A 17,093-nucleotide genomic window follows, 5' to 3' on the forward strand; every position below is an offset into this window, starting at 1 on the left:
TATATATAAACATTAGGCTCCCAGTAGAAAATTAACTCACAAAATTTCTAACAAACACGATTCGAAGAATATGTTAAGGAAAACATGACAAGTAATGTTATACATAGTATGATTTCAAATATATAAAGTCCAAATATTCAAGTCTGTATGAATATGCAAAAATGTTGACTGCAGTTCTTCCAGGTGATTGTTTTTCCTACTTTCTGATCCCCTACTTTCAACTTTCTGTCATTAACTGGGAAGGACCAAAACATTTGAAGTAAAAATCTATCCTTTAAGACCTAAAACGCTTCCTACTCTATTTTATATTTGCAGGTTCCTCTATTCACAATTATTCCCCATTATATGTCATATTATATACTTCCCCTACATTTCACCATTGTATTCCGTACTTTTTCCCTGTGTGCACTCTGAGGAATGGGAGTTGGTATTTACTTTTTAATCTTCTATGATAACTGGAATGCTTTGATCACATTAAATATATGCTATTTGAGAAAGTCCTACTCTCTAGAAATCTGCAAATGCCTCTGGTAAAAATCAAGCCAGGGCTATTCAGTACTGTTCAAAATACTCAACTTCCTTCAAATGTATAAAACACTATGGCAAAAGTGAAATTAGTTTTTTTTTGCTTATAGTCAAGATATTTTTGCTTACGCAAAATATTAAACTTTCTTTCAATTCCTCCATTACAAATTTTATAATAGGTTATAATAGAAAATACTCATTGAGTGAAAAAACACTTTTAAAACTTGATCACTTGAGGTATTGATACCTACCTAGTCCTGATTTTTGTGTTCTCTGGTTGATTTTAAAATCCATTTCTTTCATCTTCTCGTGTACATCATCACTTATTGGTGAGTTCTGGGTAAAGTTTTCTTTCATCTCTTTACTAGAAGAAATACTCAAAGGTATTGAACCCTCATTAACACGGTTAAAGGAAGAATCTTGTATATTAGGTGAATATATCTGAGATAAAGATTTAAACACCTTTGTGTAAAATTCTGGCTTTATTTTGATAATTGTCTCACTTTCCAGTGCTTTTTCCTTATCAGTTTGTTCTGATTCAAATGATAGTTCCTGACTGGCATCAGGTATTATCTCCAATACTTCTTGTGTATCAGGAGAAGGCTCTATGAAGGTCTTCCTTCGCTTTGATTTGGATTTCTCTTTATCTTTTTTTTGTCCCTCTCCTGCTTCTGTCACTTCCCCAAAGGGAGTATCTTCTATAGTCAGAGTTGTAGTGCTTTGCTTTGGAATCTTATGTGGTTTCATTCGATTTCCAGGATCCAAATCTGCTTCTTTAGTATTATGTTTTAAGCCTGACTCTGAGACAGATGTTTGCGAAGAATTCGGTAACTTCAAACTAGGTTTATTTTTACCATCAGCCAAAAGGTTCTTTGCTTTGCCTGGTGATTTTTTCCCATGTTTTCTATCTAGTTTGGAATGATTTGAAATTTGGTCACAATTTTCCTTTTCACTACTATTGATTTTCATTTTGTACCCACTAGTAATACATTCGAGCATTTGTTTAGATTTATTTACCTTAAAATCAAGATATTTTGTATGGCTTTCCTGGCTTTGCACATCTTTAGCACTATCTTCATATATTTGGTTCATTTCAGAAATTAGTTTTGTCTTCCGTTTTACTTTCTGCCTATTTTTTTTTGATTCATTTTGCTGAGGTGATTGCAAATCAGTGACCTGTTTTTTCAAACCCAATGTACTGTGAGTCTCAACATCACATAAACTTCCATTATCCTTAGTAGAAAGATAAGTTGTGTGAAATTCATTTGTAATTTCTAGGTTTTCAGAAATGTTTTCTTTATCCTTCTGGGCTAGGGAAAAGAAGTTAACATTTTCAGCATCATGCAAACCTTTGTTATTAAATTCACTTGTTTGGTTCACCTCCAAAATTACTTCTGTCCTTCGATTTACTTTCTGCCTGGACCTTTTATTTATTTTTGGTTCATTTTGTTTTGCAGGTTGTATATCAATAACATGCTTTTTCACTTCCAAAATGTTTTGAGTTTCATTATTACAATTATTACATAGGTTCCTAGTGTCTGTGGAGGAAGGATCAACAATTTGAAACTCATTAGAGTCTTTTAGGTTTTTATGGATTCCTTTATCCTTTTGAGCTAGAGAACATAAATTGCCTTTTTCTGAGTCATGCATGCCCATGTCATCATCCTCAAATATTTGGTTGGCTTCAGAAATTATTTCTGTCTTCCTATTTACCTTTTTCCTCGTTTTTTTATCTAGTCTTGACTTATTTTGACAAGGATCCAGATCATGGACAGACTTTTTCATTCCCCAAACATCTTGAGTGTCAAGATGATACACATTTCTACTATCTTTAGTAGAATGAACAGGTGCTTGAAACTCACTAGGGTCTTCCAGGCTTTCAGAGATTTCTCTATTCTTTTGCATTAAAGTGTTACTCTTTTGGGGGCAATACACATTTTTGACATTATGTAAATGATTCACTTCAGAAATTATTTCTGTCTTCTGACTTACTTTTTGCTTAAATTTCTCATTTATTTTTGATTCATTCTGCTGAGCAGATTGCCTACCAGTGATAGGAGTTTTCAAATCCAATATATTTTGGGTCTCATAATTACACAGGTTTCCATTACTGCTGATGGAATGAGTATGATTTTGAAACTCATTTGAAGCCTTTAGGTTTGGAGAAATGGTTTCTTTACCCTCTTGGATTTGAAGGGAAAAGTTGTATTTTCCTGGGCCATGTACACCTTCAGGATTATCCTCATATATTTGGTTGATTTCAGAAATTATTTCTGTCTTTCGGTTTATCTTCTGCCTAAGCTTCTTATTTATTTTTGATTCATTTTTTTGAACAGACTGTGTATCAGTGACATGTTTTTTTAAATCCAATGTATTTTGGGTTTCATAATCACATAAATTCCCGATATCTTTGGTGGGAAGACCAGCTGTTTGAAATTCATTTATGACTTTTAGGTTTTCAGAAATGGATTCCTCATCCTTTTGATTTGGGAGTAAGTTACCTTTCTCTGATGTCTGAATCACAAGTGTCTGTCTAGAAGTTTTACTTTTCTTACAAGCTAGAGAATTCTGACCCATATCAGATTTACTCTCCTGCTGACATTTATCTGCTCTTTGGGGGAAAGAGTATGTTGCCTCTTGCTCATTTGTTGCATGCATTTTCTTCTTTTTGTTATGAAGTATATTTTGTCTATCATCTTGACTAAAGTCATTATGAAGTGTTGTTTTCTTCAGCATGCTTAGTTGTTGAGTCTGCTGTTTAGTATGGAAAATAAAATTTAGATCTTCTTTATTCCCTTTGTCATCCAGGACAACAGACCTTTCTTGTCCATTTTCAAGTGTTTTCTCAATATTAACATCTGTACTATTGTTCACTTCTCTCTTTGATCTTTCTTTCTTTTTTTCAGAGCTTGAATCTTTCACTTTTCTAAAAGTTTTCACTCCACAATCGTTTAGTTTTTTATTACTTTTATTTTTAGTTCCTGTAGAAACTGCAATAATTTTGCTTACTTCACTAGCAGTTAAATCCATGTCAGCATCATACACAGTTTTCTGAAATTGAAAGTCTTCATTATCCTGGACTTGATTCATGCCCTCTGCAGTAGATTCACCTGTAGGCTCAGAAGGCTCAGGAAGGCACTGCTTATTTCTTGGCATTCTAACATTTACTTCATTAGTATGATTATTCATATCATTATTCCAATTTAATTCTGGACAATAAATCTGTTGTTCATCTAAATCTGCTACACAGGGAGTGTCTGCAGAAGGATTATTTGGTTCCCAAGATGATACACGTTTCTTCCTTTCAGTCACATTACTAAGAGATGGTTTCTTCTTTATGTGGCTGATAGACTGGACATTTTTCATCTCACTCATTAGAGAAATCTTGGAACTTTGGTCTGAGTGAGAATGATTTTCTATGAAATAAAGGGAAATAATATTCAGAAATAAGTAACAGCAAAGAATTTACTATTTTAAACAAATTAAATTATAAATCAAGTTATTTCACAATGAATTTCTGATAACATATTGTGTTTACATATTTATAAAGAATCTACACTGGCAAAAACTAAAGCAGGAATTATTAGGACATTCAAAATTTATCTTTTCCATTTGTATCTATGGAGAACATACACTGATGATTCATTTAGCATTGATCCCAAATTAAAATGGAGTTTAGCCAGCACTAGAGTCATTAACATATATTTCTAGAGTGAGAGAAGAGCTGTAAACGAACCCAAATAAAAGTGTAATTCCAACATGGATTACTATCAAAAGGCTAACGGTATGTATATGTATATGTATATGTGTATGTGTGTGTGTGTATCACATAAATTTTAGAAATGAAAAAATCTAAGCTTTAAATTCATTACAGTCTCTATATACCAGTCTGAAAATCTGTAACAACTGTATATGCCAGAGCCAGACAATTAATATTTTGAAATGTCATGAATTTAAAATATAGATACCATCATTTTTTTTCTTGCTCCATCATTACCCAAACTCAAGTTTGTGCTTTACCATTAATTGGTTATGACCTTGAAAAATATCATTACACCTAAAAAACCTTACATCCAATTTTTGTTATCTGTGAAAAGAAGGTGAAACTAAATAAATATACAGTACCCTACCATTCATACCAAGAAGAGCTAACATACTAAGATTAGCTATTTAGGCCAGTTCACTCCTCAGTATTGTTTTCAGAAAAACAGTATTACACTGCTGTAGGTCTGACACTGGTCAGCATATTTACTATTAGGGTTTTTTTTTTTTTTTTAACCAGAGTTTTAAATGGTACAAATTAGCAAAGTTCTAACATAGGAGATCAATTTATTAACAGCTTATACACCACTAAACTCAAGAAGAAAATATGATGACTGTAACTAGTACTGATATTAAAAATGAATTAAATAAAAATCTCACCTTTGGGAAATATGTCAACAATAGAACAAGGAATATGTTCTGAGTCATCTAACCCAAACTCATTCTGATTATTTTCTTTAAGAAATAACAATTCCAAATTGTCCTGAGTTGATAAAGATTGTCTTGTTGACAATGAAGGAGGAATAGCAGGTGATGTCTTTGATTTGGTATTATTGTCACACAGCATTTTCTCTTTATCATCTTCATCATCATCATCTGAAGTTAATGGAACCCTAGCAATAAGTAGGAATGAAGAATTCTGTATTTTATAAAAATTATTTAGAAAATTACAAGTATAGCATTTTCTTGATTTCATTTTTTTTAAGATCCAACCACAAATCCATTCTGGTATTTTTTTATATTCAATGAAGACAATCAGATAGGAAGTAAGTACTTTCTAATAATAGAGAACTTAAAAGTAAACTAAGAAAGTTTCTTACCCCATAGCCTCAGGGGTCCCAAAAGGAGATAATTTATGTACCACTGGTTGGGCTAGTAGGATAATAGTGAAATAAATAAAATTCAAATATACTTAGTATACTCACAAGTAATATTAATTTTCCTATAATTAATTCTTTAGAATGCCCAAAAACTTCCTATGGAAGAGTTTGACTAAATATGACTAGAGTCATATTCCTAGAGTAGTTAAATTATGTATAGAAAAAGATAGAATCCCACTGAAATAATTTGGTAAAGTAACCTTTTCAAATTCAAAGAATGAAAACTAGCCTTTTCAAATTCAAAGAATGAAGAGTAATATTCTCCAATGCTAAAGCTTTTTGCCTTGTATGCCAAAGATATCACAGATAACATAACAACAAAAACTACCTGAAATTTCTGGAGTGTGAACAAAAAAGCAAGTGGGTACAGAAGGAGTGGGGGTTGACAGATGGGTGAGTTTCCCACTGTTTACAAACTTAATCAGCTCTACTATTTTAAAAAGTTATAAATCTAGAGTCTTATTAGTTCAACAAGAATCGATAAAGACAACTATAAGAGGGAAATAACAGGAGAGGTAGAAATGCCCAAATATTATGAATCTCTTGCTCATCCCTGAATCTTTCTCTCTCTCTCTCTCTCTCTCTTACACACACACACACACACACACACACTTGGAAGATACCAAATAGTCTAATTGAGGGTAAAAGAGCTAAAACAAGATTTTATATGTTGCTTATCACAGGGGAGTTAAGAAGTTTAAGTTCAGACAAGGTACCTGTCTACCAAAGTAAAAACTTTAAACTTGGAGGAACATAACCGAGTTTAGATATTCTAGAACCTAGGATTTACAATGTGCATTATGCAAATAATATTATACAACCTATGCATAATAATATTGTACAACCTATGAAGCAACAGAAAAACATGATTTAAACTCAAGAGAAAAAGATAGTCAGATAATGACCCTAATATAAAAATAGTCAATCAACACATGCATCTGTGTTCACTATCATTAATCATAAGAGAAATGCAAATCAAAAATCACAATGAAATAATACTTCATAACAAGTAGGACAGCTACAACCAAAAGGATAGATAATAACAAGTACTGGAGAGGTGGAAAAACTGGAACTCCAATACTTTACTTCTAGTGATGTAAAATGGTGCAACAACTTTGGAAAATTCCAAATGTCTAACATGGAGTTACTGTATGACCCAGCAATTCTACTTGTAGTTAAATAAACAATAGAACTGAAAACTATGTGCATGCAGAGTCCTATGCGAATGTTTATAGCACCACTGCTCACAATAGTCCAAAAGTGGAAACAGTGCAGTGTTCACTAACTGATGAATAAAATGTAGTGTATGTCCACACAGAAGAGTATCATTCAGTCATAAAAATATTATACATGTTGATAAAAAGGAATGAAGATCCATGTTAACTGGATATATAATCAAAGTGTTATACAAAATGAGATCAATTACAAATTGTCATATATCATATGGTTCTCTTCATAATAACTACTCAAAATTTAATTCAGGTAGAATTGGGCAAGTCAATATTTAGCCAAGTAAGTTTTGAAGCAATCACCTTGCAAATGGAAGATGCATCAACTTGCACTGTTTACTAGCTCGTTTCTTTTTGCTAGTTGGCAGGAGGAAGGAACTCTGATGAAACTATTTTTGAAAAGAACAAAGAAAATGAATAGCAACAATAAAAACTTCTAATCCCCTTAAATCGTGTTATTAAACTACCAAATTATATAAGGAAACCAATAGCAATAGAATAATATCTGCATTAGTTAAATAAGAATGTGATAATATTAAACATATTTCATCCTTAATATGCTATTCAAAGACAATACCACTAATACCTTGGTATACTTTTCCAAACATCCTTTAATGTCTAGGAATAAATACAAATGGGTACACATATATACATACAACATCTCTATATATACATGTAACTTACTCATGTTTGATAAATGTTATGTAATATATTACAGGACATTATAATATACTCTTTTAAATTGAAATAAGATTGTATATTCTTTAGCAATACAGGATCATATCCTTAAGATATACAAATGCATATTTTTAAAAGCCATCTAAAATTCAAAATCTTTTAGATTTTGCTTGTCTATATTCTATATTTTCTGATATGGTGTCTGAACATGTTTTATCTATTTAATACCGACAATAAAATTAGGGACCACAACAACATCTTCGTACTACAGTGTTAGTCAGCCTGTATCATTAACATGGGTATGGCTAAACTAACAAGCTGGTTTTAAAATTCACATTGAAATGCAAATGATATAACATAGCTAAAACAACTTTGATTAAAAAAGAAAACAAAGTTCGAAGTCTATAGTAACTGTGACAGTATAGTGTTAGCATAAACACAGAAAAAAAAAAATAGGTTAATGAAATAGAAGAGTCCAGAAAAAAACCTTCACCTATTTTGGTCAATTACTTTTGACCAAGAAGCAAAAGTTAAATGGGGAAACCAGACTTTCACTCAAACAATATGTAACAAGGTTACTCCCCTCTAAACCTGGAGGGCTGTCAGGAGTGGTGTAGGGAAGAGCTGTAATGAGTACCACCCCCCACAGGCAGTGTCTGTGAAGGACACCTGGTGTCTCTGGACTCCATTCTTAACTCGCTACCAAAGAGGCCCTTCTCTAGGGTGATAACAAAAGAGCCTAATAGAGAAACAGGATTTTCAATGGTAACAATCTCCCTTCCTCCTTCATTAGTACTGTCATCCTGGTGTTAACAGAGGCCATAAAACATTTTTATCAACACCTAATGAGTGTACAAAAAAAAACCAAAAAACAAACTTCAAAGAAACCTCACATATGAATAGCAAGAGTTTCCAAACTAAATACCAGCAAAAAGAATTCAGGAGCACATTAAAAGAACAATAACTCATTTGTGCAGTTTACTCTGGAAGTTCAAAATTAGAAAGCTACTAAATCATACTTACACACCTAAAAAGAAAGACAATAGGACTGATTATCACCACAGATAATAAAAAAGTATTCCTTATTATTTAAATTTTTTTATTTTAAAAGTTTAATAACAAATACTGCAGGATAAATATCTAAACCTCACATTTAAAAAGTAATTCTTAATGGGAAAACACTATCCAACATTTTGTAAGTATTTATTGCATTATATTCTAGACATTGCTTGGACATAGACAAAAATCCTTTATCCAAAAAGGACATATTCTGATAGGATGAACAATAAATTTGCATGTGTTAATGTTAAGTGCTAAAGAGAAAAATTAAGAGCAAAAGCAGACTATAAAATGTTGGGATGGGGTGCTGGTGGATTTGGATTTGTACAGGGTTGCCATGAAGACTTCAATGAGTTACTCAAGTCAAGATTTGAAGGAAGCAAACAAGAACAGAACCCCTGAGGTGGCAGTTGGCTCACATCTGAGGAGTGGGAAAGAGGAGGCCTGTTATTGAAGAGGCTAGAGAGAAAGAGGTTGAAGGTAGTAGTATGGTGAGAAAAAGAACAAGTGTTTCGGTTTTCAGAAAGTGGCAGTGGATGAGATTGAAAACCCCAGAATGTGGTCTTAATTTCCCCAGTTTGCTATTTACGTTTTATTTTTTACTTTTAGACATCTAACAATTTTTTCCTAAGAAAACTTATCACTAACTTCCTTTGCTTCTAGGTATAGAAAGGTCTCTCAATCATAATATGAATTCATTTGTATCTTCTTCATTTTATATGACTTGCCTTTTTACATTGAAATTCACCTACAATTTATTTCAGAAAATGATAGAATCTGCTTCTATTTACATCCCCCCCCCAAAAGTTGTTTCCTCTCTCTCTCTCTTTTTTTTTTTTTAGCATACAAATTCTTTCCTAATTTGAAATGCCACATTTCTACTAATATCTTTTGTTTCTGAGTTGGCTTAGGGGCTATTGTGCTCAACTGAAATGTCTAACCTATGTTAGTTGTAATCAAAATCTAATTTACATCTAATAATTTCAATAATTACACCAAATTCAAATGTATTATTTTTCAGTTATAAGTGATTTATCATCTTTGTGTACAAAGTTTAAAATATGTCTTTAACCTTGAAGCTATTTAATCTGTAATCCTTAGTAATGCTAAAATATTACTCTACTTACACATAAATTCTACTTACCTCAGAAAGTGTGCTCATTTCAATTGCAGTTATCAAGTTATTGTTCATGAGTGCTTCTGTTTCTATAAGCTTCTTATTCTGTGTATGTAAAATAAATACCCCTTGTTCAATTAAGACTGACCAAACATTTGCAAAAATCGTAAGTTGAAAAGACTTAGAAAATAACTGAGATTACAATGAGCTAAAAAGATGCTAGGTTGTAGAGTTCAAATAGCATTATTCTCTCTCATTTTTGAGCTATCAATCATAAATGTTCTCACATGTTTCTATCTTCCCATAAAAATACATCATATGGGAAGAGAACATAATTTGCCAGCCAAAGGAGCTTAAAACCTCTTGTAGGTCTTTTTCCAATTTTTAAAAAAGATTTATTATATTTAAGCATACAAGAGCTGGGGTGTAGGCCAAGAGGTGTGGTGAGGTGTGAGGCTTCACCAGAGACAGAGTGGGGAGCAGAACAGGTGGAGTGACTGAAATACACTGTTGAAGGGAGCAATGGGTGAGACAGGAGAGGTCTGCTACAATGTGGGTCACCACCCTAACAGGAGATCAAACTTGTGCTGCAGGGGGCTGCAGACAGCTTCAAAGTGCTGAGACTTAGCCCTCTTGTGGCCCACTGTAGGTCATTTTCCAATTTCACATTAATTTCTTACTCATTTTAAAGTCACATCTGTAGTTGCAGCCTGGCTACTCAATCAATGGCAGTGCCCTGTCTGGACAGATTTGAAGTTGGGAAGAAAAGCAAACAACTACATCTTTATTCTATGTGGCTCACAGTCAATGAAATGCTGAGATTAGAAAATAGCACACACTCTGGGACTCTTTCAATTTGCTAGTATTTATAACTTACATGGAATTACGCCTATCTTAAGATGTATCCATTGTACCAAGCCTTGCTTATGATAAGCAATTAAAGTTGGTTGAGTTATACTGGTTTGAGTTATACTGGTTTGTACACAAGCACAATTTAGAATACAGATTCAAGATACTTATTTTATTATCTGCAAATAATCTGTCCATTAATATGGCACATGCATTCAGTAATTTTATACAATAATTGGAGATATGAAAAAAATTTCAGAACCTCTAAAATATAGTTAATATTTCAGTTGTGATTTTGATTTCAAATGTGAGGTAGTTTCCATACCAAATTATTTAGCTTTAGGCGAAGAAACGTGTTCTCAAAATTCAGTTTCTCCACTTCTTTTTGCAATAACATCTTTTCAGTTGTAATTCTTCGAGAATTTTCTTTCTCTCTACTAAGAGCCTGAGCTAATGCTCTGTTGTTGTGTTTTAAAGAAATTTTGAAAATAGAAGAATTGTCTGTAAAAAAAATTTTTAGAGTTAGTATTGAAAGTATACCTCAGTAAATGTTCATATTCCTTTATAAAACTATTTTTTCAAAAATGTATTTCACTTTACAACTTTTAAATGAAGGCAGGAGAACAGAATAATACTGACATAGTTTGAAAAAATATACACCAATTTTGAAGTTAAAGAAATAAAAATGAAAATGAAAAATAAGAGTTGTGAAGAATACAGACTGTTTATGAATATAAAGTCAAAATAAAATGACTCTAGTATTGACACAATATTTGGACAATTAAGCTGTCACAAAAACTTAAATCTTAATACCTTTCCCTTACCTTACTTCTTACCTTTGGCTGGAAGGAAGAGGAAAAGCTGACCCCACAGCTCTAAATGGATATCCCAAAGGAATTAGCAGAGACAATACGAAAATTTTAAACCTAGTTTCTGTGGCTCCAGAACTGAACAAATGAACAAGTCCATTTTTCAAAGCCTGGAGTGAAAGGGTTTTAGTATAGCAAGTATAGTAACATACTACTGAGTTTAAGTCATTTATAACTAGCCAACTGACTGGAGTAGGAGTTATAAAGGACTAAATGGGAAAAAAGGATCAATTAACAAAACAGTCAAATTTTACACTTGATGAAAAGTACTATGTCAGTTCTCCAGGAAAAGTGAAATTGTGAGTACACTTTAAAACTAATGGTACATACATAATGTTGGGTAAATTATTAAATTCTGTGGGATTTAATACCTTCACTATATTCTACCTTTTATTTCTAGGCTTTTATAACAATCTAAACTTGGTCTCTTCTCTTTACATATATGTAAATACAATTTAAATCAGAAAGATTTTTTTTGATAGTAAAGGAATTTCATTGTGAGAAGTTCAATTTAAATTTAATAAGTTCCCTTGGTATGCTTACAGCATAATTATATTTTCATGAAGTTTGATTTATTTGTCACTATTCAATATCACATTCCATTCAAGAAAAGTATAGCATGTGTAAAATGTGTTTTACAAAATAATATTTTTAACTCAAGGAGAGTTTGAACACCTAAAAAAATAGGACCAAGAAAGTACTTTATCTTTGTTACAGAGAAAGTAGTTTCAGAGAGCCATCCTTGATAGAGCAAATGAAAACAGACAAGCAGCAGCTTAAGGCTTTCAGAAGCTGAAAGATAACAATATTTTCCTGTTGCACTCCTCAAACTCAGTAATCATAATAGTGGATGTACAGAAGTCTTGGGAAAGGGTACAGAAAACAGCCACTACAGGAGATGGTCTCACAACATGGTCTCAGGGAATCTGGATAGAAACAACATTATGATTTACAGACACTCAGGAAGTTCAGCTATTTTACAAGGTATACACAATTACCTTTCATGGGTGCTATGTCAGCAGGAGACCACTCCCACTCTTGCTAAAATGGGTCTGAACAATGGGTAATTTTCAGGAGTAAAAGAAAAATTACCGTGGGGAATTTTCCCACCGATTTCTTGCCTTTCTGACACCTTAGTTTCAGAATTCATAAAATCCCGACTCCAAAGTTCTCAATGTCTTTATGCAGACCTCTGCTTATATAAAATTACTCAGTAAGACACCCTATCTATCAACATCCTATCTACCTTGTCTAAGTCACCAATTATCCAATTGCTACAGCATTCCAGAACAACCAGTTACTTCTTTAAGCTTTCTTCCAGAAATGTCACTTTAGTATTTTCTCCTAGTATAGGGGCTGCCTTGAGTTACCTCAGTCTCACTGCTGACAATTCAGTTGTCACTACTGAGTTTAAGTCATTATAATTAGCCAACTGACTAGAGTGGAAGGAGTTATGAAAGACTAACTGGGAAAAAAGGACTGATTAACAAAACAGTCAAATTTTACACTTGTTGAAAAGTACTAACTATGTCAATTCTCCAGGGAAAGTAAAATTGTGAGTATACTTTAAAACTAATGGGACATACTTAATATTTTTGTTTTGATTTTTGAAGCAAGAGAAACATTCAACTTGGCAGTCTTTGAATTCCTTTTCTCTCTCACATGTCTTTTAGTTCCTGAGGTAAAAAGTGAGCCAGTGTCCATCGCTGGGTACTCCATCACTGAAGTAAAAAAAGGAGAAAAGAAAGAAATCTTAGTATTAATAAAAAAGGATAACATAAGTACATTATAAAAAGTAACAATTACATTTGTTCTATGTAAATATTTGTAAAACTGTATAAAATTTGAAAGTGGTCTAAAGTAGAATCCAAAAAAGGTATATTAGCTTTGGTTTTTATTTAAAACTATTTTTATATTGATGTGCCAGGTTAGGTTAGGCACTGGAGACAAAACAGGCTATGGCTTCATAGAACAGTGTGAGTACAGACGCTATTCAAACTGTAACCTCAGAATTAGGCATGGAAGAGACACACCTAATTTTATGGGATGACGTGGGCTGTGAGGATGATATTGGAAGAGTAGGCAGAAAATATGAAAATTGTCTATCTATTAGATCTAGGCCTATTAGAACTTAAAATCTAATAATAAAAACATGAGACTCACATGACAAGAATAATGGATATAATATGCAAAGCATGAAGGTGATGAACTCTGCCTGGGCAGAGTAGGAACGGAAAAGGTTCTACTGAGATGGCCTAGTAGATGTTGAACCATGTACTGGGACACTACCAAAGCTCCCATCTTCTTCAAGCCCATTGTTTCCATCTGCAGAGACCTGAAAGCCAAATCAGTAACCAAGTCTAGAGACCTGACTGTAGAAGTGCGGCTACCAGAGGGGGTAAGAGAACAAAGCAAGGAAGGAGTCTCAAGAACTACATGTGTTTTTGGTTGTGGGTGCTGCATTCAGTTAGCTGCCTTCCCCAACTGAAAACCTAGGTTTCATAATGGCATGAATTTTTACTTATTTTATTTACTGACATAAAATCCAACTCATAGAACTCTACCTGGCAAATAACATGAAGACAACCTGTATTTGTTGACAAACCTTAAAACTTTAAGATTAACATGTATCCCAGGAAGAAGGGCACATGTAAATGGAGGAAAATGGACCATTTAGGAAAAAAACAAGTGGACTCTAGATTTTGAAATGCTATTATCCTGTTTCCCTTCATAGCAAAAGATCTTTAAAGAGTATCTATATTTGCTGTCTACAGTTCATCTCCATTCTCTTAATGCAGTTCAATTTAGTTTTTGCTTTCAATGCTACTGGAAGGACACTGATCACTAAGGTCACTGAAATGTCATGTTACAGTAATCAAGACCACTGTCCATTTTACTTGCTCTAAGAACATCAGATCACCCTCTCCCCAAAAGACTTTCTTCACCTGCTTCCCAAAGCATCATTTTCTTTTGGGTTTTCTCCTACTCACCAACCTCTTCTTTTAAGTCTCTTGCTGGTTCTTTGCCAGCTCTTTAATCTTGTACCATCAAAGTGCCTCATATTTTAGTACTTGTTTCTCATATCTTTTCTGTCTGCATATAATCCCTCAAAGAGATCATCAAGTGCCTTGATTTACACATTTAAATGCAGATGGACTTGCAAATTTAAATCCCTAATTACTTCCAGAGATATTAATCCAATTGTCTACTCATCTTCTGACAAGGGAGTTCAATATGCATCGACCATTTTAACCTGCTCTAAACTCCTCACCCAAACCTGTTCCACTATATCCTCTCTATCTCACTTAATGGCAACTTTAACCCTCCAGTTTGTCAAGTCAGAAAGTGCTTTCACATTTTACACCCACTCTATTAGCATCAGTCATGCTGGCCCCAACTCTCACAATATAGTCACATGGGCCACTTCCCATCATTTCTCCTGCCACTGCTCTATTCCAGGGTGCCATTCTCTCATGTACATTGCTGCTGCTATGTAAGTCGTGTCCCTGCTTCACCTTTTCTCCCCTATCTGTTTTCAACCCAGTAAGCAAAATAATTCCTTTAGAACTTAAGTAAGTTCATTTCAATTCTGTTTAAAACCCTCCAGCTTTCCATCTCACCTAGGAGCCTATAAGGTACCATGCAATTTGACTCTGCTCCCCTTTGCCAGCTCCCCCCACCCCCAATCAGTGCCTCCCTGACAAGTTAACTACTGTTCTTACTAAAGCCAGCTGAGTTGGCCATCTTGACAAGCTTCCATTGGCAGAATATTTATCTTCCTTTTCTCATTTGTATCAACTTTTCCTTCAAATAAATTTAGGGTTTGTTCATTTCTGTCAAGTTTTTGCTCAAATGTCACTCTCTTAATAAATCTCTCTAGTCCAAACTATTTAAAACTGCATACTTGGCTCCAATTTATTTTTTTTTTAAATTTCATTTCATAGACACTGACATATCAATGTCTAGCATAAACTATGCTTAAAAAAACATTGTCTTCTATTAAATAAATGAGTTCCACAGAAGGCACAGATTTTTGTCAAGGTTTTTTGATGTTTGTATCCTTATTGCATGATGCATGGAAGCTAACGGATATTTGTTGATGGAAGAAATTGCAAATAGCAAAAAACTATTCAATGTAAGTCTCCTTTGACTATGTTGTGAAGAAGTTGATACATTTATGCAATGGAGAATAATTTGAACGAGGAACCTCTGATTCACTGTTTCTTCTAAAAGTTTTGCCAAAAAGAAACATTAAGTAGCTCAAAGTAGATCACCATACATGCCATAGATAGAACAGAGGCTGGCACAAGCACAAACTCCATGCACACATGTGTGTCCCACACCTGAAAGAGATCCGAACATAGAAACCTAATTCATCTCCAAAAAAGAAAAAATCCAATCAGGATAATCAAATACTTTATGAAACCAGAGCTGAACTGTTTTCCCCAAAAAAGTTGTTCTTGGTTACCTAACCTGTTAACACTATCAAGCCCCTACCCAAATACTCATGCAGATAATCAGTCTTCTATAACACTGCTCTGTCCTCCTCCATATTAACGACCTCACCAAGCATGACCTGAGAAGCCAAAACCAGGCCCTTGGAAAACTGTCACACGGCAACACTAAAGCATTATAAGTAGTGGATGGAACTGGGTGAGAGTCCAGTCCCAATATTTAATAGCCATCTGGTCTTAACCCTCCAAGTCTCAATTTCCAGATGTTATAAAATTATAGAAAGTAAAGGCGTCGCGTTGTAGAGACTAAATGAGCCCAGCGTTGCAGCCGATGTCCAGTCTGTACTTACTATTATCTATTCATTATTGCTCTGCGCCTGTCTGAGTAGCATCTTGGCTAATTCTAAATCAGAATATTCAGCTGCACATCCAATTCACCCGAATTGGATCCCTCAGTTAAAACACATCATTGTCCTTATTTCCTAAGTCCTACGAGTACACAACGACCCAGTTAAAGTTCTAAATTCTCCCCGATCTTCCATCACCCATGGCCTCCCTTCCACACACAGAGCGCTCCAAAGGGGCTCCTTCAAGAACCTGGACAATCCTTTTCTAGCCTTCCCGCAGCAGATACTTCCTGAGCACCCAGTGAGCTAGAGACAGTTCTTAAAGAAGGGTGCACAGCAGTCACAAGACAGCAGTCCCTTCCTTCAAGAAGCTGACCTTTCAGATAGCAGATCTCTCCCCATCGGAGCCCAAATCCCAGGGAAAAGAGGGAGCGGCTGAAATCCACCTCCGCCCACTAACCCCACTAGCCCAGCGGGCCCGCGGGGCGGATTCCGGAGGGCGAAAAGCAAAGGTGACGAGATGGGGCGCCGCGCGGGACTGGACTGACAAAGGACTCAGGGACCCAGAGGTTCGGAGGGGCAGGCACTGACTTACCGCTTTTCAGCGTGGGGGGCCAGCACCCCGCTCCGGGAGCTCGGCGCCTGCGGCCTGAGCTCGGGTTTAAACTCAGCAGCCGTTGGCGGTTGCCATACCAACCAATCAAGTCCCGAGAAGGCGGCGCAAAGGAGCGCGGTCACCAGGAAGTGGGAGACGGAAGGGGCGGGGCCTCGTCGCGAGTGCCTGGAGGGGACGTGGTCAGTTGAACCCTGCGACTCAGAGCGGATAATGGGTTTGCAGTATCTCCTGTGGTTGAGAAGAAAGTGTGCCTTTAAAACAGCTACCTTTTGTCAATCAGATAGCTAAAAAATCTTAAACTGAAGTCTTGAAAGGTTTTGTTGTTAATGATACTACAGTTAGTCTGCCTGCTTACCACATCCTTCTGTTTGTTTTCATCTTTGCAATATACCAGTCCTAGTTTTCACTAAAAAGCTTCTCCGTTTTTC

The 17,093-nt window shown here is 34.8% G+C and overlaps 1 protein-coding gene across 1 annotated transcript in view; it reads right to left on the reverse strand.

Annotated features, from left to right (window-relative positions):
* Window positions 1–16,695, reverse strand: part of SGOL2 (shugoshin-like 2 (S. pombe)) — a 19,343-nt gene extending 2,648 nt beyond the window's left edge. The window contains exons 1-7 of the mRNA XM_012725025.1: window positions 16,645–16,695; window positions 12,835–12,969; window positions 10,705–10,880; window positions 9,558–9,635; window positions 6,980–7,065; window positions 4,948–5,180; window positions 777–3,941 (exon numbers count right to left, since the gene is read on the reverse strand). Of these exons, the coding sequence (XP_012580479.1) occupies window positions 777–3,941; window positions 4,948–5,180; window positions 6,980–7,065; window positions 9,558–9,635; window positions 10,705–10,880; window positions 12,835–12,967 (3,871 nt within the window). The 5' untranslated portion in view covers window positions 12,968–12,969; window positions 16,645–16,695. The remainder of the gene's footprint in view (window positions 1–776; window positions 3,942–4,947; window positions 5,181–6,979; window positions 7,066–9,557; window positions 9,636–10,704; window positions 10,881–12,834; window positions 12,970–16,644) is intronic.
* Between the last annotated feature and the right edge of the window lie 398 nt (window positions 16,696–17,093).

This window comes from Condylura cristata, unplaced genomic scaffold (assembly GCF_000260355.1).
Source record: "Condylura cristata isolate star-nosed mole 26May11 unplaced genomic scaffold, ConCri1.0 scaffold00002, whole genome shotgun sequence".
NCBI lineage: Eukaryota > Metazoa > Chordata > Mammalia > Eulipotyphla > Talpidae > Condylura > Condylura cristata.